The sequence below is a fragment of the Pristis pectinata genome, chromosome 1, assembly GCF_009764475.1.
Source record: "Pristis pectinata isolate sPriPec2 chromosome 1, sPriPec2.1.pri, whole genome shotgun sequence".
In the NCBI taxonomy this organism is placed as follows: Eukaryota; Metazoa; Chordata; class Chondrichthyes; order Rhinopristiformes; family Pristidae; genus Pristis; species Pristis pectinata.
In genome coordinates, this window is record NC_067405.1 from 57,921,196 (window position 1) to 57,943,353 (window position 22,158).

General features: G+C 39.7%; 1 protein-coding gene across 1 annotated transcript in view; it reads right to left on the bottom strand.

Moving 5' to 3' along the window:
• pgap1 (post-GPI attachment to proteins inositol deacylase 1) overlaps positions 1–22,158 on the bottom strand; it is a 100,743-nt gene that overhangs the window by 51,063 nt on the left and 27,522 nt on the right. Inside the window, exons 12-18 of the mRNA XM_052018315.1 lie at positions 18,988–19,039; positions 17,581–17,661; positions 15,603–15,678; positions 15,431–15,504; positions 15,282–15,333; positions 12,706–12,772; positions 8,943–9,051 (exon numbers count right to left, since the gene is read on the bottom strand). Coding sequence (XP_051874275.1) covers positions 8,943–9,051; positions 12,706–12,772; positions 15,282–15,333; positions 15,431–15,504; positions 15,603–15,678; positions 17,581–17,661; positions 18,988–19,039 — 511 coding nt within the window. The remainder of the gene's footprint in view (positions 1–8,942; positions 9,052–12,705; positions 12,773–15,281; positions 15,334–15,430; positions 15,505–15,602; positions 15,679–17,580; positions 17,662–18,987; positions 19,040–22,158) is intronic.

Below are 22,158 nucleotides of genomic sequence, written 5' to 3' on the forward strand. Positions count from 1 at the left end.
GAAGGCTGAGCTACCACCTTTGCCAAGGAACTGCTCGTGGGCATATCAACCGGCAGACCTGTCGTGGATCTCAGCAAAAGATTAGCCCCAACAAAAGAAAATCTATACATTTATTATACTTAAAGAAAGTTGCTGCAGATTAGGACCTTCAAGTGTTTTATGTTTCTTTAACTAGTAGGAGCACAATGGAATAGTCCTTTTTAAATGATTCCTTGGTCATTTAATCCTGCTGCAATTATTAAAGTGCATTATTATATTTCTATGAAGCCTTTCTTTATATTTAGTCAGTATTGGATGTACGGCATTAACAACAATTATGTTGTGTTCTTCTGTGCAATGCATTAGTTCATTACCAATAACACTAACAATTTTTTCTCTTCAAAAGATTTTAACAAGAAAATGTGAACACCATTGCCTAAAAATATTGTTGGATAGGAGGACTGCTTATTTCAACACTAAAATTCAGCGAGAGTGTACACTTTCGTACAAAAAGATTTTATCACCTGTAAAAATCCAAGATGTCCAATTATAACATAATGCCCTAACAGCACTCATTAAGCCATTAGCTAATTGCAGCAAAGCTAAATGAACTGAAAAAAACCCTTTTCCAATTCATGTGTGTATTATATTAATAGAAATATGCAGTATTTACTGAAATCCATAATCTTCAGTAATTTATTTAATAACTAAAAGCAGTACAACCATTAGCATTTCCCTTCTGCAAAACTAATTTAATGGATCCAAAGAAATAAAATTAAGGTGAGGGGGGGATAGATTTAATAGGAACGTGAGGGGCAACTTTTACACCCAAAGGGTAGTCCATATATGAAATGAGCTTCCAGAGGAAGTGGTTAAATTAATAACATTGAAAAGACACTTGGACAGGTACATGGATAGGAAAGGTGTAGAGGGATATGGGCCAAACACAGGTAAATGGGACTAACATAGATGGGTGTCTTGGTCAGCATGGACCGATTGGGCTGAGGGGCCTGTTTCCGTGTTGCATGACTCTGTGACTCTAATTCTACAAGCAAGTTTGCCATATGCCTTCTTCACCACCTTGTCTACCTGAATCGTCACTTTCAGGGAACTATGGACGTGGATACCTAGGTCCCTCTGTTCATCAACATGAACAGTGTATTAAGGTTGTTTCTTTCTCTGGAGGACAGCTAATGCTGTTCCTTTGTCAAGAAGGGCAGCAGGGATAAACCAAGTAACTACAGACCGATGATCCTTACATGAGTGGTAGGGAAATTACTGGAGAAAATTCTAAGGGATAGGATATACGTACATTTGGAAAGGAAGGGGCTGATCAGGGATAGTCGGTGTGGCTTTGCGTGGGTAAATCCTGTCTCACTAATTTGATTGAGTTTTCTGAGGAGGTAACTAAGAATATTGATGAAGGAAGGGCAGTAGATGTTGTCTATATGGACTTTAGTAAGGTATTTGATAAGGTCCTGCATGGTAGGCTGGTCCAGAAGGTTAAGGCACAGCTAGTTGGATCCAAAAGTTTGATAATGGGAGGCAGATGGTAGTGGTAGAGGGATGCTTTTCTGATTGTGACCAGTGGCGTACAATCAGTGTACACAGGCACTGGCACAAGGATTGGTGCTGGGACCCTTGTTGTTTGCCATATATATTAAGGATTTAGATGTGAATATAGGAGGTATGATTGGCAAGTTTGCTGGGGGCACAAAAGTTGTTGGTTGTGTGGACAGCAAGGAAGGATACAGATCAGATGGAAAGTTGGGCAGAGTGCTGGCAGATGGAATTTAAACCTGACATGGATTTTGGGAAGTCAAATAAGGGAAGGACATACACAGTAAATGGTAGGGGGCGAAGGAATGCTGATGAACAGAGGGACCTTAGGGCTCAGGTGCACAGTTCTCTGAAAGTGGCAACATAGATATGTGGGGTGGTGAAAGCCACGTATGGCACACGTGCCTTCATGGGTCAGGCTTAGAATATAAACACTGGGAAGTTATGTTGCAGCTTTACAAAGCATTAGCTAAACTGCACTTGGAGCATTGTGTGCAGTTCTGCTTCAGTGTTGTGTACATATTGTGCACAATTCACTAGACGAAGGATGTAGTTGCACTAGAGAGTGCAGAGGAGATTCATCAGGATGATGCCTGGATTGGAGGACTTTCATCAAGGGGAAAAATTGGATAGGCTGTGTTTGTTTTCCTTGGAGCAAAGGAGGCTGAGGGGGTGATCTGATAGAAGTGTTTGAATAAATAAGGTAGAAAGATTTTCCCACAGCTGTTGATGTATGGAATGTGCTACCAGAGGTGGTGGTAGAATCAGATAAAATCACAACATGCAAGAGGCATTTAGATAGCCACTTGAATAGGCAAGGCATTGAAGGATATGGTCCCAATGCGAGCATATGGGATTAACAAAGCTAGACAAAAAGGTCAACATGAACGTGGTGGGCCAAAGGGCCTGTTTCTGTGCTGTACAATTCTTTGACTCTCTAACTCTAAGTTGTGCATGCAAGGTTAACTGAGAAACGTCTCAGTAAAAGTGGGTACCATATTGAAAGCAATTTTCGCTTCTGAGTAGCTTCTTCTCAAAAAAGAACTTGAGAATAATTACATTAATATTCAGCACACTTATTCACTTTCAAGTTAGCTTCAAGATGTGCAAACCCGATGTTGTTTCAATGGAGAATTCTGACAAAAGGCTCTGCGATTATCCTTTGCAAATATTCAGCTTATCTGTAACCCTAACTATATAATATGAAGCTAAGAGCAAACAACCAACTTCACTTGGATCAGTTTACTGCTTCTATTTTCAGCCTTTTCCCAAAAGTTACTGCCTTTGTACACTTGCCACCATCTCCTAAGCCCCCTCTGTTATTGCAATGAACAATGGGCAACTTTCTCAGCTGAAACTGTGATAGAAAACTCGGCCCACACAAGGCCTCAATGGTAGGGCATACTAGTTAGTTATGATCCATTTCAAACCCTGCCTGATTTCAGGAGGAAGCACAGAGGAGTGGATGCATGTCAGTTTGGTCTACCAAGCCCAGTATTGGGAAGCAACTATGTCTTTCTAAAGCAAAACAAACTTCAAGAGTCAGAAGTGTAGGTTTTCTACAGAGAATGTTCCCACAGAAGGGGCAATGCTAGAGTTAGATGTGGGAAATGACAAATCCCTTCATATATTGTAATGTTCCTCTTTCCATAGAACCATGGAACACCACAGCACAGAAAACAGGCCATTTGGCCCTTCTAGTCTGTGCCGAAACGGTATTCTGCTAGTCCCATTTACCTGCACCCAGTCCATAACCCTCCAGACCTCTCCCGTCCATGTAGCTATCCAATTTATTCTTAAAACTCAAGAGTGAGCCTGCATTTACTACATCAGATGGCAGCCCACTCCATACTCCCACCACTCTGAGTGAAGAAGTTCCCCCTAATCTTTTCCCCTTTCACCCTAAAGCCATGTCCTCTCGTACTTATCTCTCCTAATCTAGGTGGAAAGAGCCTACTCGCATTAACTCTGTCTATGCCGCTCATCATTTTGTAAACCTCTATCAAATCTCCCCTCATTCTTCTATGCTCCAAGGAATAAAGTCCTAACCTGTTCAATCTTTCCCTGTAACTCAACTCCTGAAGACCCGGCAACATTCTAGTAAATCTCTTTTGCACTCTTTCCATCTTACAAATATCTTTCCTATAGTTAGGTGACCAGAACTGCACACAGTACTCCAAATTCGGCCTCACCAATGTCTTATACAACCTCACCATAACATCCCAACTCCTATACTCAATACTTTGATTTAAGAATACCAGGATACCAAAAGCCTTCCTTACAACCCTGTCTACCTGCAACGCCACTTTCAGGGAATTATGTATCTGAACTCCCAGATCCCTTTGTTCCTCCGCACTCCTCAGTGCCCTACCATTTACTGTGTATGTCCTACCTTGATTTGTCCTTCCAAAATGCAACACCTCACACTTGTCTGCATTAAATTCCATCTGCCATTTTCTGGCCCATTCTTCCAGTTGGTTCAGGTCCCTCTGCAAGCTTTGAAAGCCTTCCTCGCTGTCCACTACGCCTCCAATCTTAGTGTCATCAGCAAACTTGCTGATCCAATTTACCACATTATCATCTAGATCATTGATATAGACAATAAACAACAATGGCCCCAGCACAGATCCCTGAGGCACACCACTAGTCACAGGCCTCCAGTCTGAGAAACACTCATCCACTACCACTCTCTGTCTTCTCCCACACAGCCAATTTCGAATCCAGTTTACAACCTCTCCATGGATACCTAGTGTCTGAACCTTCTGAACTAACCTCCCACGTGGGACCTTGTCAAAGGCCTTACTAAAGTCAATGTAGACAACATCCACAGCCTTACCTTCATCTACTTTCTTGGTAACCTCCTCGAAAAACTCTACAAGATTTGTTAAACACGATCTACCATGCACAAAGCCATGCTGACTATCCTTAATCAGCCCTTGGCTATCCAAATACTTGTATATCCGATCTCTCAGAATACCTTCCAATAATTTACCCACTACTGATGTCAGGCTCACTGGCTTCACCTGGTTTACTTTTAGATCCTTTTTTAAATAACGGAACTACATGAGCTACCCTCCAGTCCTCCGGCACTGCACCCGTGGCTAAGGACATTTTAAATATATCTGCCAGGGCCCCTGCAATTTCTACACTAGTCTCTCTCAACGTCCAAAGATATATCTTAACAGGCCCAGAGGATTTACCTACCTTTATTCGCTGTAAAGCAGCAAGCACCTCCTCCTCTTTAATCTCTATATGTTCCATGACACTATTGCCTGTTTCCCTTCCTTCCATATCCACTATCCCAGTTTCCTGAGTAAATACTGATGCAAAAAATCTGTTTAAGATTTCCCCCATCTCCTGAGGCTCCACACATAGACGACCACTCTGATCTTCTAGGGGACCAATTTTGTCCCTTATGATCCTTTTACTCTTCATATACTTGTAGAAACCCTTCAGGTTTACCTTCACATTATCTGCCAAAGCAACCTCATGTCTTCTTTTTGCCTTCCTGATTTCCTTTTTTAGTATTTTCTTACTTTTTCTATACTCTTCAAGCACCTCATTTGTTCCTAGTTGCCTATACCTGCTATACACCTCTCTCTTTTCCTTAACCAGATCGCCAATATCCCTTGAAAACCAAGGTTCCCTATGCTTGTTAACTTTGCCTTTAATCCTGGCAGGAACATGCAAACTCTGCACTCTCAAAATTTTGCCTTTGAAGGCCTTCCACTTACTGAGCACATCCTTGCCAGAAAACAACTTATCCCAATCCACTCTTCCTAGATCCTTTCTCATTTCCACAAAATTGGCCTTTCTCCAATTTAGAACCTCAACCCAAGGACTAGACTTGTCCTTATCCATAATTAACTTGAAAGTAATGACATTATGGTCACTGGACCCAAAATGCTCACCTACACATACTTCTGTCACCTGACCTGCCTGGTTCCCTAATAGGAGATCAAGTATTGCATTCTCTCTCGTTGGTACCTCTATATATTGATTTAGAAAACTTTCCTGAACACATTTGACAAATTCCAAGCCATCCAGCCCTTTCACAGTGTGGGAGTCACAGTCAATATGTGGAAAGTTAAAATTCCCTACTATTACAACTTTCTGTTTCTTGCATCGGTCTGCTATCTCACTACAGATTTGTTCCTCCAATCCTCTCTATTGGGCGGTCTATAATACAACGCTATTAGTGTGGCCACACCTTTCCTATTCCTCAGCTCCACCCATATGGCATCAGTAGACGAGCCCTCTGGGCTGCCCTGACTACGTACAGCTGTGATATTTTCCCTGACTGGTAATGCCACTCCTCCCCCTTTCATCCCTCCCCATCTATAACGTCTGAAACAACGGAACCCCGGAACATTAAGCTGCCAGTCCTGCCCTTCCTGCATCCAAGTCTCACTAATAACAATAATGTTGTAATCCCACGTGCCAATCCATGCCCTAAACTCATCTGCCTTACCTACAATACTTCTTGCATTGAAATAGATGTACCTGAGAACATTTCTATCATGTACAAACCTTTGATTTCTGTCGATACCTGCAGTCCTCACGTGACCTTTTCCCTCCTCCACCTCACTATCTGCTCTAACGCTCTGGTTCCCCTCCCCCGCAAATCTAGTTTAAACCCCCCGGAGCACCACTAGCAAACCTACCCTCAAGAATGTTAGTCCCCCTCCAGTTCAGGTGCAAACCGTCCTGTCGGAACAGGTCCCATCTTCCCTGGAACAAAGCCCAATTGTCTAGAAACATGAAGCCCTCCCTCCTGCACTAATTCCTTAGCCACGTATTTAGCTGCATGATCCTCCTATTTCTAGTCTCACTAGCTCGTGGTACGGGTAGCAATCCTGAGATTGCAACCTTGGAGGTCCTGTCCTTCAACTTTGCACCTAATTCTCTAAACTCTTTGCAGGACCTCCTTCTCTTTCCTATCCACGTCATTGGTCCCTACGTGGACCACAACATCTGGCTGCTCATCCTCCCTCCTGAGAATATCGAGAACTCGATCCGAGATATCATGGACCCTGGCACCAGGGAGGCAACAGACCATCCGGGATTCTCGATCTCTCCCACAGAACCTCCTATCTGTTCCCCTTAACTATCGAATCTCCTATCACTACTGCTCTCTTCTATTCCCTCCTTCCTTTCTGAGCCGAGGGTCCCGTCTTGGTGCCAGAGATGCAACCACTGCAACTTGTCCCTGGTAGGTCGTCCCCACCAGCAGTATCCAAAACGGTATACTTATTGTTGATGGGAATGGCCACAGGGGTGCTCTGCTCTTTTGGTCTATACCCCTTCCCTTTCCTGACAGTCACCCAGCTACCTGCCTCCTGACTTTTAGGGGTGACTATCTCCCCGAAACTCCTGTCTATTTCTGCCTCTGCCTCACGAATGATCCCAAGTTCATCCAGCTCCAGCTCCAGTTCCCTAACTCGGTTTGTCAGGAGCTGCAGCCGGATGCACCTTTTACAGGTGTAGTTGTTATCAGGGACAAGTGTGTTGTCCCTGACTTCCCACGTACTGCATGCGGAGCACACGACTGCCCTAGCTGCTGCCATCACTACCTACTCCTAAGTTAATTAAATTATAGGAACTTACCGGCCTTACCTCTCTGGGAGCAGGCTCTTCCTCAGCCTCTGCTCGCCGAAGCCTCTTGAGCCAAAGCCTCAAAGCTCCACTCTTACCCTGGGCCACTCACACACTGGCCATTCCTCTTCAGTTACCCCTCCTTATATTTGTCCATGCCAATTACCTCAAGTACACATTCCCTCTAATCAAGCACTCAACACTCTGTTTAAACCTTCAGTTGCCCTCCACTTGTTAAGCTCTTTAAATACAGTCACCGTACCTGAAAGGGACTTTCTGCTCCAACGGCTCCTGAGCTCCTTCTGTAAAAGGAAAAAGCCAGCGAAACACACAAGCTTTTTAAATACACTCACCGTACCTGAAAGGGACTTTCTGCTCCAACGGCTCCTGGGGTCCTTCTGTAAAAGGAAAAAGCCCGCGAAACACACAGGCTTTTTAAATACACTCACCGTACCTGAAAGGGAACTGCTGCTCCAACGGCTGCCTATTAAATTCTCATTCATCTTCTGCCAAGAAGTCAAAGTACTTTACTATGTTATTCATTCCAGTAAAACTTATACAAAAGATCATTACCATTGAGACTTAGCTGCATAAGAGAAAGCCGAGGCAGTCCACATTGAGCCTGCATACACAACTACCCTTCGATGTACCAACTCAGTCACATCCTGTGGGATCTAACCAGAGAACAGGGCAGAACTGCATAGCCTTAGATACAAGTATTATTACAGGGATCAGGGCCAAATTCAAATTTCTGCCAAAGTCGTTCAGGATTGCAGTGGCGAATGGGCTTTCAGATCACTTACAGAGAATCAGGACTTCTTTAATCCAACTGGCATTATTGGTCTGTTGTAATACAGATTACTTTCCATGGTCAGTCAAAGGTCAGGAACAGTGACACGCAGGAAGGAATCTGCAATGGTGATAGTGCTATCTCTCCATGTGATAAGACATTCAGATGCTTTTGCCAGCACCTCCTACAATGGGCGAGATTGTGCTGGACTCAGCCCTTTGGACTCATCTCCCATGGTGCCCACCAGCCCAGACGTACCAATCCATATATGGAGAGCCAAACAGGCTGATCCTCTAAACCGAAGAGGCAGCCTGATGCACAGTGCAGGGTCTGAGAGGCAACTAGTTCTTGGGTGGCTTACTGCTAAGAACATGGCCCCACAGCTATTCAAATACTTTGCAATTTTTAAAGAAAAAATTTCATAATTTTAAAAATTAAAAAATGCTAACACCTTAAAATACCAACAAATTATTCAAACATTAAAATAAATGGGGTCATTGTATCCCCAGCTGTCCCTGGTATAAACCTGAGCTCAATGGAGAGTCCAGCAGCAGAGCAGGAGGGCAGTGTGCTGGTATCAGAGCTCCTGTTCACCCCAGGCTTCTGTACTGGCCAGCTGTCTGTCTGCTTGATTTGCCCCAGTAAAAGCAGATGACAGGATGCATTCAGGGGTAGAATGTCCATACAGTTCTTAAGTAGTACACGCTGTGATTCAGGATTCACGTTAAAAAAATGAAGGCTACAGCTTTCAGAATCAAAACACTATCATCTTGGACTTTCTTGAGTGTATAGATTAAGTGTAGCAACAGGTTTACGAGCAAGAAAACAAATTTAGGTTTAAGATTAAACTTCAGTAATCCCACTTTTCTCGACAAAAGTATGCAGCACACTGGAGATCCTGGCATTACTGTAGATTCATAATGTTAAAATTATAAGGTAATGTATTATCCAAACTTCAGTCTTTCAAGTTCAAAATGGCAGTGAAAATGTTAAAGTAGAAAACAAAAAAGAAATCTACCTCATATTGACAATTTCTAGCTGTGTGAAGTTGTAACTCTGGTACAGAGCTATCATTCTCAGGCCTTGCTCTGTGCAGTTTGGCATAGATCACAGTGGAAGACGGTACACTGAAATTAAAATAGTCTTTTATTACAATGTAGTGTGGAAAAATCAACGTTAACAGATGAAGTCAGTGCAAATCTTTTATAAAGATATGAAATTATTTATTATTTTTGTTTTGTTTTGTCAAGTTTAAAAGGACCTTTTACAAGCATTTTGACACATTAGACACCATTCTTATTTATGAATAAGTTAGTCACACCAGTCATTTGTAAGATTGAAATTTGCAGGCAAATGCCTGCAGACTATTGAACGGTTCCCTTATACAATGAGATGGACTATGACCTCACGATCTACCTTGTTGTGACCTCGTACCTTATTGCACTGCACTTTCTCTGTAGCTGTGACACTTTACTCTGTACTGTTATTGTTTTTACCTGTACTACATCAATGCACTCTGTACTGACTCAATATAACTGCACTGTGTAATGAATTGACCTGTACGATCCGTTTGCAAGACAAGCTTTTCACTGTACCTGGGTACAAGTGACAATAATAAACCAATAGCAATAAGTCAAGGGGTTCAGTACTCTGATACAAGCACCAACATCCTGACCTTGTTGGCCAAGTTTAACCAACCTAGTTGCACTCCAACTTTTGCAACTTGCTGATGGAACCAATGCCAGGTTAGATCAAGATTACATACTTTTAAGTGAAATAATGTTTGATTTTTTAAAAATTGATTCAAGAATTTAATTGATTTTAACAGCCTTTGAAAGTTTTTGATTGTCGGGAACATTCACAGTCTTTGACAGCTTCAATAGCTGACAAAGTTTTGGGGCATGGCTTTACTGGCTGTTTGTTTCCCTTCAGGCATGTCGTGGGCAAGGCTTGTCCTGGCCTGTCCACATGCAGCATGACATCTTGCTTGGCACTCCCTTCGTGCAGAGCATTCCTGTTCTGGATCAGTACCTTATTTTCAAAGGAATTAGCAAAAGGCAAGTCCATACATTTTTCTATGCCTGCAACGTGTGCCAGCTGATCACTGCTGGCAGCACATTTTGGCCTTAGTAGTATAAATATGGTTTTAAAAAAAAAATGTAGATAGTCAAGGGCTCTATTAAATCTGCAATAAAAATGAAAATGTTCATCAGTTTGAAACAGGATATACTAAATCTTAATTAAGTTCTATTTGCTCCCTTTCAAACAGAAAGAGCCTGGTGTTATGGACTATTGGTGAATGTTCCTTTAAGATAGAGCATAGTGGGGTGCGTGTGTGTGTGTGTGTGTGTGTGTGTGCGTGTGCGTGTGTGGCGTGCTTACGTCAACAGAAGATAAAGGACGTAATGATGTTGTTGAAGAAGTCAGTCGAAGTCAGTCAGAAGAGGAAAGAGATAGAGAAAAGAGAGAGAGACACCAGCCTGCTAGTTTCTCTATCGATGGATGAGAAACTATAACTGTGTCTGTTACTACAATCCACGTATGGAAATTGGGAGCAATCCAGTGGAGTTCACTTTGTTGCTGACCTGTAGAGGGAAACAGGTACTTGTGTGGACGGCCACAATTCGGATGCTTTTCGGGGTGAGGAAGTCACTAACGAGTAAACACTGTTGTTTGGGTTCCATCGTGGAACATTTGGATTTCGTAATTATTTTTTCTCTACATCTACGTTTTATCTTCAGACAACGGTGGTTGTTGAAGAAGCCTTTGCTCATGTTTCACCTTACGGCTTGTGGAACTGAACTTTAATAACCATTCCTGGATTTGGAGTTTGGGACTTTGCCACACACACATGACGAGTTTAGTTTTGGGGTTAATGTTCAAGGTTTAACATTTTTACTTCTAACATTCTAACATTTTTACTTTTATTTTTTCTTATTATCATAAGTAGTTATTAATAAAGTAGCTTTTAACACTGAATCATGACTCAGTGTGTTTCTTTTGTTGCTGGTTCGTAACACTGGTGACAGAAAGAATTATGAAGCTTCTTTAAAAGTGATAAGGCATTGCTTTTTATATATGTGAATGAGCATCTTTTAAAGTGCTCCAGATGAATGTCAGCACTGATACTCCGCTGAGCTGGATACCCAATCATGAAAGGCATCTTTCAATTAACAAACTGTAGCAAAACATTTCAGTTGAAAGCACCAGTATTTGAGGAACTATTGGCCGGCCAGCAGCTCGTACCTCCCACTCTTCCAGTCCCAATTAGGTCCAAGTGATTCACCCGCACTTTCTAACCTGTAGGCTGAAAAGGTCAGTGAATGCCAATTCCTGTTACTTCCGTCTTTACCATTAATTCAACACAACTTCTCTCCATTAGAGAGAAGAAAATACACAGCCACACCATGAGAAATTCTACAATACTGCCTATAAAATCAAGCTACAAAGAAAAGATTGAAGTTCCATGACAGAATATTGTATCAATGGCCAATATATTAAATAGTGTTCTCAACTGTTAAAGCAGAAGATCAAATGTAAGTGCTGTATTTATGACTTTCTTAAATAATTTAAAATCTGGAACAGACAAAAAAAAAACAGCCAGACAGAAATCTGATTGTTTTTCTAATAATAAACGTAACATTATCTATCCATGTGTACAAGAAAAATATGACCAGGAGAAACCTTCAGTTTCTTAATATCATTTTATTACCAGGTGCAGCTCGCCTGACTCTCTTACTTAATGGAGTTATATTGGAAAAGCCTTGGGTGCAAAATTAGGCACTGCTATATCTTCCAACCCAGAGCACGACAACCTGCAAGGAAACTGATTCAGCCCAGCTCAACATGGAGGAGTACCCCAACTCAGGCCAGAATCCTTTGGTCTTTCATAGCCACAATGCCTCCCCCCTCCCCATCCCAGATTTCAAACTTATGCCCCCTTTTCCTTTCTCGGCACCTTCCATTTTCTGTCAGTCTAAGCCTCTGCTTAGGCATACCTTCCCTTTGGAGCAAGACTCTATTTACCTTGTCTATGCCTCTCATAATTTTATACACAGGAAGTCCCCGGGTTATGAACGAGTTCCATTTTTGAAACTGTTCATAACCTGATTTTGTATGCAACTTGGAACAGTGTCCGCGCATGCGCACTTGGGCCGGGAATCGTGGCCGCGCATGTGCACTTGGGCCAGGGATCGCGGCTGCGCATGGCCCCGGCCGCACATACGTACTTGGCCCAGGGTTGGGCCAAAGAAGATGTACCGCCGCCATGGTAGGATCGAGGGCTGGGCCTGCTTACGAACCAACCACAAAGGTCGGTTTGTAAGTATGGGCACTCGTAAATCGGGGACTTCCTGTACTTCATCAGGTCTCCCCTCAGCCTCTGACGCTCCAGAGAAAACAATCCAAGTTTGTCCAATCTCTCCTTATAGCTAATACTCTATAATCCAGGCAGCATCCTGGTGAACCTCTTCTGCACTCTCTCCAAAGCCTCCACGTCCTTCCTGTGGTGTGGCGACCAGAACTGCACAAAATACTCCAAACGTGGCCCAACTAAAGTTTAATACAGCTGCAGCATGACTTTGTTGTATAAAAACAAAGTATTCTCTACAGCTAAGGCTGAGCCACAAGACCAATGTCTTCTTGAAACTTGAGATGGCAAAGAGAGCAAAAATTTGAAATATAGACTGAAAGAGAAAAGATACTTATATGAATTTTACACATGAAAGCAAGTTTATGCTTTAAAATGATGTTAAATCAAACAGTTTATAAGTAATACTCGCCTTGTTGTCACAACAGAATCTTCATGGGACCATGGTACATGAAACCTGTACACATCTGCTGCCTCCCCTGTCAATTAGAAAGAGTCTCTTGTATCAACAAATCCAAATCAAGATGCAATCATTTTCAGCAATCTAGATCACATGGTAACAAAAAGCAATTTAAAGGTATTGCATTATAAAAACTATATTTTAAACAATGGTAAAACTATTCAGCATGAAAACATCAAACATTTTCAGGGTAACTTGATGATCTATTCGTGTTACTAATGTTAAATTCTTTACAAGAGGGATACTTTTGTCAGTATTTCATATCCACTGCTTGCTTGGTGAGTCCGAGGAGAGAAAATGTGCCTTCAAACATCCAAGGTTTATGTTTAGGAGCCTTTGTGAACTACCTTGGATCTATTGTAGTAGGTTTTGTTCCTTTCTCAGTTTCAGCAGACCCACCTTGGTCTTGCTATTTTCTTCAAGGATCAAAAATCGGTGCAGAATTCTGCTTATATGGTTGGTAACCAGAGTTATTATCAGAAGAGAGCAATCTTTTTTCGTTAGATTTAAAATAATCAGATACCAAGGCCTTAAATTTCGCAAACCCTCACTAAATCTCTCTCTTTCCTTCTTCAGGATACTCCATAAAACCTACTCTTTGACCATACTTTGGTCATCTATCCAAATATCTCCTTGTGTGACTCAATGTCAAATTTTGTTTGCCAATGCATTTAAAAACATTGGGGTTTTTAAAAATTATCTCATGGGTGCCATTTCTGCGGTTGTAAACCCATGATGAACAGCATATGGCCCATGGGTTGGATCTAGTCCAGCCTGTAAGATGGGTCTGAGTGACCCATTAGCACCAGCCATCTCAGTAGCCCCAAAAGTTCTGCTTCTACCCTATCTGGCCACTCATCATGCCAGTTGTCAAAAGTCTAAATCAGCCCCTTATTCCAGAAAAGGAGTAGACTGGATATCATCCCACAGGAGCATGTGAGAATGGGAGGTGCACCAAGAATAACACAGCTAACTTGCATCTTTTATTGAAAAAGCCAGCCATCAGGAAGTTAGGAAACTGGAAATGTTTCCTTCCTGTACACCTTCAATAACCACTGTACTTCAAGTTCATGCAACAGCATTGGTGGAAATATGTTTTCTGTTGACACTAACTGCAATTTCAATGAGCTCTTTTTTTAAAGAGCTGGTATAGGCACAATGGGCTGCTAGATTATTTGAATTACCGAGAATGGACGGGTTGCTGTGAAGACGAGAGAACAGAGAGAAGGCACAACAGTTCCATCCACCTGCTAATCTGGTTACAAGGGTGTGCCAGATCATGCCCCACTCATAAAACAACCAATAAAACCTTTGACAGCTGACAAAGCCACATCCCAAACTTTAATGACTGCCAAAATTGTCAAGTTTTCAATGCTCCTGAATGAAAAAGGCTCAAAGATCTTGGACAAATGCTGGAGAATCTCCACAAGTTTGTGCTTCACTACTGGACACCACTTGTATCGGTAAATTCTTGCTGGCAAATGCATCTGCATGTTCAGGATTTCCACATATAGGTGTGCATGCTCTGAAGTCCTCAATTCTCCAGCATCCTCATGCAGAACTGCTAGCACCAACCAACAAGTTCCAGACCCTTTGTTTCTAGGTGAATTTAAGCATTATGCTCCAGCTAAAATTCTCAATTTATCAATTCTTTCATCATAACTGTTACTTCTCATTCCTGGTATAATTCCAGCAAACCAATCTTGCACTGTTAAGCAGCTTACAAATGTAGATAATGACATTTTCAACAAAAAATGAAATAGAGAAGAGCAATGAAAATCAGGCACCAAATAAAAGGATGTTTGTTCTTGGGGTGGATAGCCTTCTATACTGAATTATTCTTCTTGTAAACTTGGATGTATGTAGCCTGACCAAAGTCTTCTACATTTTCAACCTGACGTCCTTCCTGTATCCATATTTTCCTATTCAGTGCTCTGATGTACTAAAAAAAATTCAAATCTAATTTGTCAATTTAATACAGTTTTTCTTTTAAATATATATCTGCAATCTCTCCAGTTTACTACTGTGAAGAATTTTACCATTTAAGGTATCCTTGCTTTCACTTTTATAATCTTGAAATATACTCCTTCACATTTCTTTCCAATGAAGTGTGATTGGCATCAATTGCTCAATCCACGGATCTGTCAACATTTTCCTGAAATCTTCCATACATTTCACATAACCAGCCATAAAACAAATGCGTGATGGCCCAGCGTCAAGATCATCAGATCTCAGATGTGCTTACAGTAATATTTAAGAATTTCTTTATATGTTAAAAAACACCCTTTTTCCATGTGATTCATCTGCTACACCACCCGCCAAGCCATACAGAAACATCTTGCAAAATAGATGATTTTCCAAGTACTGTAATTGAATGAGAGCTATCTAAAGAAGAAAACAAACTTGGATATACATGTCCCAGGAACATTTGAGGAATGATGTTTGGCTATTGAGATTGAAATGATGATGCAACCTAATGATTTACACTGAGAAATAATGAAACAACTTACTTCAGAATGATAACTTACCATGCAAAGACTGGCATTGGCTTTCAACGTGGATTTCAAAAGCCTGATATATCTAAAATGAGAAAGTGATAAATATGACCTTTTTGTGAAAATTATGGATGGTTCTTAGAAATAAGTTTCTGCGCTCCACCATTCTCACTCTACAGTACCTGATTAAAGTCCTGAAGCTGAACATTATGTATCAGACCTGAGGAGTTTATTAGAACTCTGTGAACAGAGGCACCTAAATGGGAGCAATAAATTCAGTTACTCAAAGCAACTCATGAACATAGTTAATGAAATCATCAGCAACAAATGTAATAAAGAAATATAATCACATACCAAATGACAGAACATGTGTCACTGGGGTGGACACTATTCTAGATCTCGCTGTTAGGTATTCACATTCCATACTGAACTGTGAAAGAATTGGCAATAGAAGGTTACAAAATTTATAAGCATTACTGATGTTTAGACATTGCATTTCTTCACACCTTAACCTTCTCTGCGTAGAAACAAAAATATTCTCAACTGCTTCTCAAAGGACAAACGTAGTGGTGCTGTATCATCAGCAACAGAAGTTTGAAGACTTCAGCTAAAATTCCATCTTCAAATGATATTCAATACTCGACTCTCCTCTTTAGGAGAAATTTAACTTTATTAGCCAAATTATATTGCATGGCAGGAAGCAGTAGTATGACTAATATTTTCAGACACATGTAGGATAACTGCAGAACAAAACCTGTCACAGCCCTGAGAAACCTATCATCAACAATGTCCCGCTTGTCCATTCCATTGTCCATGCAAAGCAGCCTCCCCTCTATTGACTCTCTCTACACCTCCCACTGTGCCAGGAAAGCAGCCAAGGATCTCTCTCACCCAGTCATTCTCTCTTCCCCTGTCTCCCATCAGGCAGAATATACCAAAGCTTGAGAGCTTGTACCACCAGGCTCAAGGACAGCTTCTATCCCACTGTTATCAGACTCTTGAATGGACCTCTCATACACTAGAAGATGAACTCTTGATCTCCCAATCTAACCCAATTTCTAGGCACTGTTCTTTTGACATAAATATCCACACAGAATAAAACTGTTCTTGAGTATAGCACAAGCGCACTTTTCTTCAAAACAATTACAAGATTTACTGAACTACTGGGGATTCATTCAGCCATTTTTGAAACAAATTTCATAGATCAAAGTAAGGCTAACTAATCTGAAACCCTCAAATGAAAAAACAGGGTACTATTGTCTTCATGCAGTAGAAAGACAACTGTGAGAATTTGGTATTATGGAGGTTAGTACTGAACAGTGTAGAGATGTCAGCTGTTACTTTACAAAAAAAAATTAAATTTGTTCAGATCATTGTCCAGTTGTTTTTATTAAGCACACACACAGCAACAACATTTTATACAAAAACTTTGTACCGTATTGCATCTGTCACTTTTGGGAAGGAATATCATTCCTTACAATCTGAGCAACACAAATAATTCATGAAGTGTCTGTCAAATCTACTGCTGAATTATCACAAGTTTATTGGTTTTGCTTTAGACCTGCTGAGCTGCCAGCTCTGGAAAGTATATTTTACAGCTTACGATGCCAGTTGTTTCTCTTTCTGATCAGTTAAATTGAATTATTAAACATTTCTGCTTATCGAAAAATATCATGACATTGCACGTCATGACAAGTTTACAAGATAAATACTCAAATTTCAGTTTTAGTTCATGTTATGCTTAATATATATAGTGCTAGCTTTCAAAATACATCCAGTACATTTCACAAGCTTCTTAAGATCTTCCAGGCATTTTGTTTCAAGTTAGTAGAAAATAATTATTCCATAATCAGTTATCCAATCTGGAAAAGGTAAGATCTGAACTCTGTTTTACTTATGTAGTGTTCATTCTCTGGTCGTAGATATTTTGCTACTGCTTTTATTTAAGGTTGCATATAAAAACATTGCAAAGCTAGGCAAGAGTTGTGTGTTGTACGCTCCACCTCCAAACAGCGGCTAACAAGGTTTTGCCTATAAATAATGTTTAAATAATAAGTATATGTATTTAAAATTTGGAAAACAAATGAAACTGCAGATGCTGGAATGTGAAACAAAAACAGAAATACTGGAAGATTTGGCAGAGTTCTTATAGCAATACTGTTCTTGTTGCATTTAGCATTTGTTTCTTTTACTTATAACTGAAGGAATAAAAAAAAAAGAGATGATGCCCACCGTATAAGGGCTGAAATCTTCTTCATCAGAACATTCCTTATTCCACAAAAATATTTGATATCAATGGAATAGCCAAGACCGTCATTTTGCTTTCACTTACCTGTTTATTAACATTAGCCTTAGACACATGAATGATAAAATGAGAGAAAGAACGGTACTTTTGCAGACTGAAGTTCACTATCTGAAGAACAAACAATAGATTATGATATAGCTGGTCTGTACCCTAATACAATCAACAAATTCAGAAAAAAATCATGATAATCCTAACTAAAGATCCTGCATATTCACTGGAGTGCTAACCCTGATTCCTAACCAGATATTTGAGTCAATAATGGAAATTTAAAAATTGATCATTCTTTGGTCAAATTTAAAAATGAACAATGAGCAGGCAATCAAAAACACATTTTACACAGTTCTTTGATTGGAAGCTAAGAGACATAAACATTCCTGTGGCTTACTTCACTGGTCAATTAAGAATATATGCAGATTACACAAGAATGCAAGAAATAGTTGCAGCAGTAGTTTAGTCAGGATCTCAATACTACTCTGTCGTTCAATAAGATTTTTGGCATACAATTTCCAGATGTGGTCTCACCAGGGCTCCATATAAAATTGGAATACTCAAATCCCCTTGCAATAAAAGACAGTGTACTGTTTGCTTTCCTAATTTCTTGTTGAACATACCTCATAACTTTCAGTGATTCAAGTACAAGGACTCCCAGGTCCATCAGAATAGCAATACTGCTCAATCTTTATATGTATTAATTACACTACGTGATTGAAATGCTAACAATTTGCAGTAATTTTTTAAATTTAAAATACCTTAATCTTTCAAGATGAATTTCATGACAAAATTTTTTAAAAAACAGGCATGGTAAAAATTCTTGGGAACTGGGAACAGGTGTGTAAGAAACATAATAAATGCACATGTTATCTAAAGAGAAACCCCAAATCAATACTAAAATGCATAATATAATATTTAAACCTGGAAAGGAGGACAGTCCTCAGCTCTAATAGTACTTGAGCTATGTAAAATAATGCTTCCAACTTAAACTTAAGGTTACATAGAACACTACAGCACAGTACAGGCCCTTCGGCCCACAATGTTGTGCCGACATTTTATCCTGCTCTAATATCTATCCAACCCTTCCCTCCCAAATGATAATGCTTTCCTCCCATTTCTCTATTATTCATGTGGCTATCTAAGAGTCTCTTAAATGTCCCAAATATATTTGCTCCTACAACCTCTGCCGGCAGTGCATTCCACACACCCACCACTCTCTGTGTAAAAATCTTACCTCTGACATCCCCCTTATACCTTCTTCAAATCACCTTAAAATTATGCCCCCTCGTGTTAGCCATTGTCACCCTGGGAAAAAGTCTCTGACTGTCCACTCAATCTATGCCTCTTATCATCTTGTACACCTCTATCAAGTCACCTCTCATCCTCCTTCTCTCCAAAGAGAGAAGCCTTAATTCTCTCAACCTATCCTCATAAGACACTTACCTTGTACATTTTCAGCAATTCTGCCTCCCCAGTAAGGTCAATACTTTCCTGGCTGCATGGGAAATTTAATGGTAAATTCAAGTGATTTGTATATAGAGAAATGGAATTTACATTGACATTCACTTCAGTAGGTCAGAGAACTCATGCGACATTCCCAAGCAAAGTGTTCAAAAAGTAAATTAAAAGAAAAATATGCAAAGTGCAAGGATGAAAGTAGCCACAGCAAGTCACTAACCATGCACATGATATAATTCATCACATTCCCTTCTGGATTAAATATTAAACATCAAAAGGAAATATGGTGTGATGCACAAAACTTTATACGTAATTAATTTGAATTTTATTTGTTTTTTTAAATGGCAACACTTTTTCCTGAAATCAATAATACTTGCACTTTATTTTTATATCAGGCCTTTTTCTGTATTGGCTGGTTTGAAATGAATAGCAATTATGTTCTTAATCCAATTATAATAACCCACATTGTTAAGATAATCACTTTCATAAATGTTAATTTTCCAAATTTCACAGAATCTAACAAACTTCCCACTTTGAAGCTTATTCACGAGATAATGTGGGAGACTTTCGTTGTTAACAAAGGATGAAAAAAAATGGTACATTGCTCCAACAATTTCTGTCTACTGAAAGAAAAGTTCCAGGAAGAGCACCATCATTTACTGAGATATACCCTTGATGAAGTTTCTCATAGGTAAATGCTGAGCAAAACTAGACGCACTGCCATTTGCAGAAATAATGAAGTTACAAATGCATACATTTGTATGCTTCACAAACAGAATACTGCATATGTCACTTATCAGAGGATGCAAAACATCTCCATGGCATCCAGCTGATAGTCCATGAGCATAAAACCAAATGACAACAACAGCAAAAAAAGAATTAAACACATAATGTATATAATTACAATTGCATTATTTGATATCTTTTTGTAAATATGTGATACTATTTGGCATCAGTAATTTTGATTAGTTCAATTAAAATAGGTCCTGAGTCACTGTAAACTACCTGGCCCTTTAATTTAATTTTAATCCTTTTAATTTATACTGTTTCCCATATTAACAACCCCTCTCCAATGTCAGTATTCAGTAAATTTAAATTCTGTACTCTAAACTCAATCTTTCAATTTGTAACACATTTATACATCTCTATACTTCCACTTGAAACATATTTCTGATCTACATACTTTTATTTGAAATTAGAAGTGCCTTGTTCACAGGCCACATTACATTTTCTGGGCATAACTGTGGACCCACTACAAACTTCATTGAGTCCAACTTCAGCAATGCAGAGTCTGGATACACCTCTCTTCTTACATACGCTTGACTGCAACTGACTTCTAAGGAAATGCAATCATGAGTGTCAGTCATAAGTGATATCTAAAAAATCCAAGGAATATATTAAAAGCTTTATTTCACCATCAAGCACTAATTTTTGAGCTTTCAAAATATAGAACTGTACAAGTGAATTGCTCTACCTCAACCATCTCAACTTTAAAGGATTCTTTTTCTGTTACTAAAAGACTCAAGACATCTTGACCACTACATCAAATAACAATATGCACAATAGGCAAGTGATTTGTTCTTGGGCTGAAGGCACTGCGATTTTTAGTCAGATAACAAGATGTGTAAAATTATCCATGATGAATCACTTCTGCTGCTTGACAAATACCCCAAGTTGGCACAACCAAAACAGGAAGTAATGGGTCACTGTTGATGAAAGCCTAATTATCCATGGCCCAAATAATGGATACAATCTTTTGGACTGATGATTAGAAATTGACATGAGACTTGCAAGCATCTTATCTCTGTCAAACTCTCAGTAATCTGGAAAATAAAATATCCCAACATACATTAATCCTCACCATCTACTCGATGTACCAACTTGCTAACAGAGTTATATTTATAGTCAAGCTTTACATAAATTTCAGGAGTCTCAAAATTAGGGAGTAGCGAATCAGCATGAAATTTACTGAATGCAAGTTTAACAATTTTTTTTTACAGTCTGAAAAGTAGAATACAGAGTCATTACAAACTGCATTGAGAAAGGGAAAGCTTCATCACATCTACAAATGCACGCGGTTAGTCAAAATTAAAAACAACATGCTTAGAAATCTTTCGAAGGTGCATTATTGCAAACTTCTAACAGGTCATGTGCGAAAACTTGTGGGAAAAATGGAGAAGAGATGGAGAACAGAAGGGAGTGCACACTGTATTGGAACATGCACTGGTGCAAGTAGGGATCTTTTTCGGGCATCATGATTCAGCTACATGAACCTGCTCTCCATTGCAACCATCCCACGCCGTACCTAACAGTGGAGTATTTCAAACGATCACTGATAGCATAAAAAGGAAAAGGGTTCCATTTCCCAGCACTATCATTAAAAAAAAGAACATGTCAGAAAATAGCAAGGATTACGTTGAATGCTGGCTCTGACAGGTACCAATAGTCATGGAAGAATCATAAATCCTATAATAACTGCATCAAAAGGTCATACAATAGAAATTTATCCCTTCTCAGTTCTATGATTTACCTCACTTTTACAAACAAAATATTGGCCTCATGATCCGCACGAAAAATTTGAAAATAAGATTTTAACCATCTCTAGATTACAACAACTTTTGATGCATCAGGATTCCATTCACCATAACTACCAATAATGGTTAATATTGGTGCCCTGGTTTTAAGTTTCTCTATAATGATGCAACATTGCTATTTCTTTTTCCTGCTTTGTTTCTTCATTTATCAAGTTCTATCATCTTCACATCCACTTCTGTAACTGAAGAGGCAGAAATTATCCACAAATTTCCGCTCTTCAGATATACTCACCTATATAAAAGATTTAAATTCTCTAAAGTGCCAAGCTTATCTCTGTAGCAGCTTCTTCTGAGACAAAAGGCTGTTTTCAAAATGCTACCATTCCACAGACTAGAGCACAAAATATAAAAAGCAGCCAGCTGAAGAAGCTATTCTTCGCAAGACATTTTAAACTAACTCTATCCTCTCAGGTGGATGGAAAGAAATATGGAAATATTTAAACAATAATAAGGGTGTTCCCCTCATTGTCCCAGCCAACATTCATCCTTCAAACTAATTTATATATGTTACATATGACATAGGAGATCATTCAGCCCACCAAGCCAATGCCAGCTCTGAGTA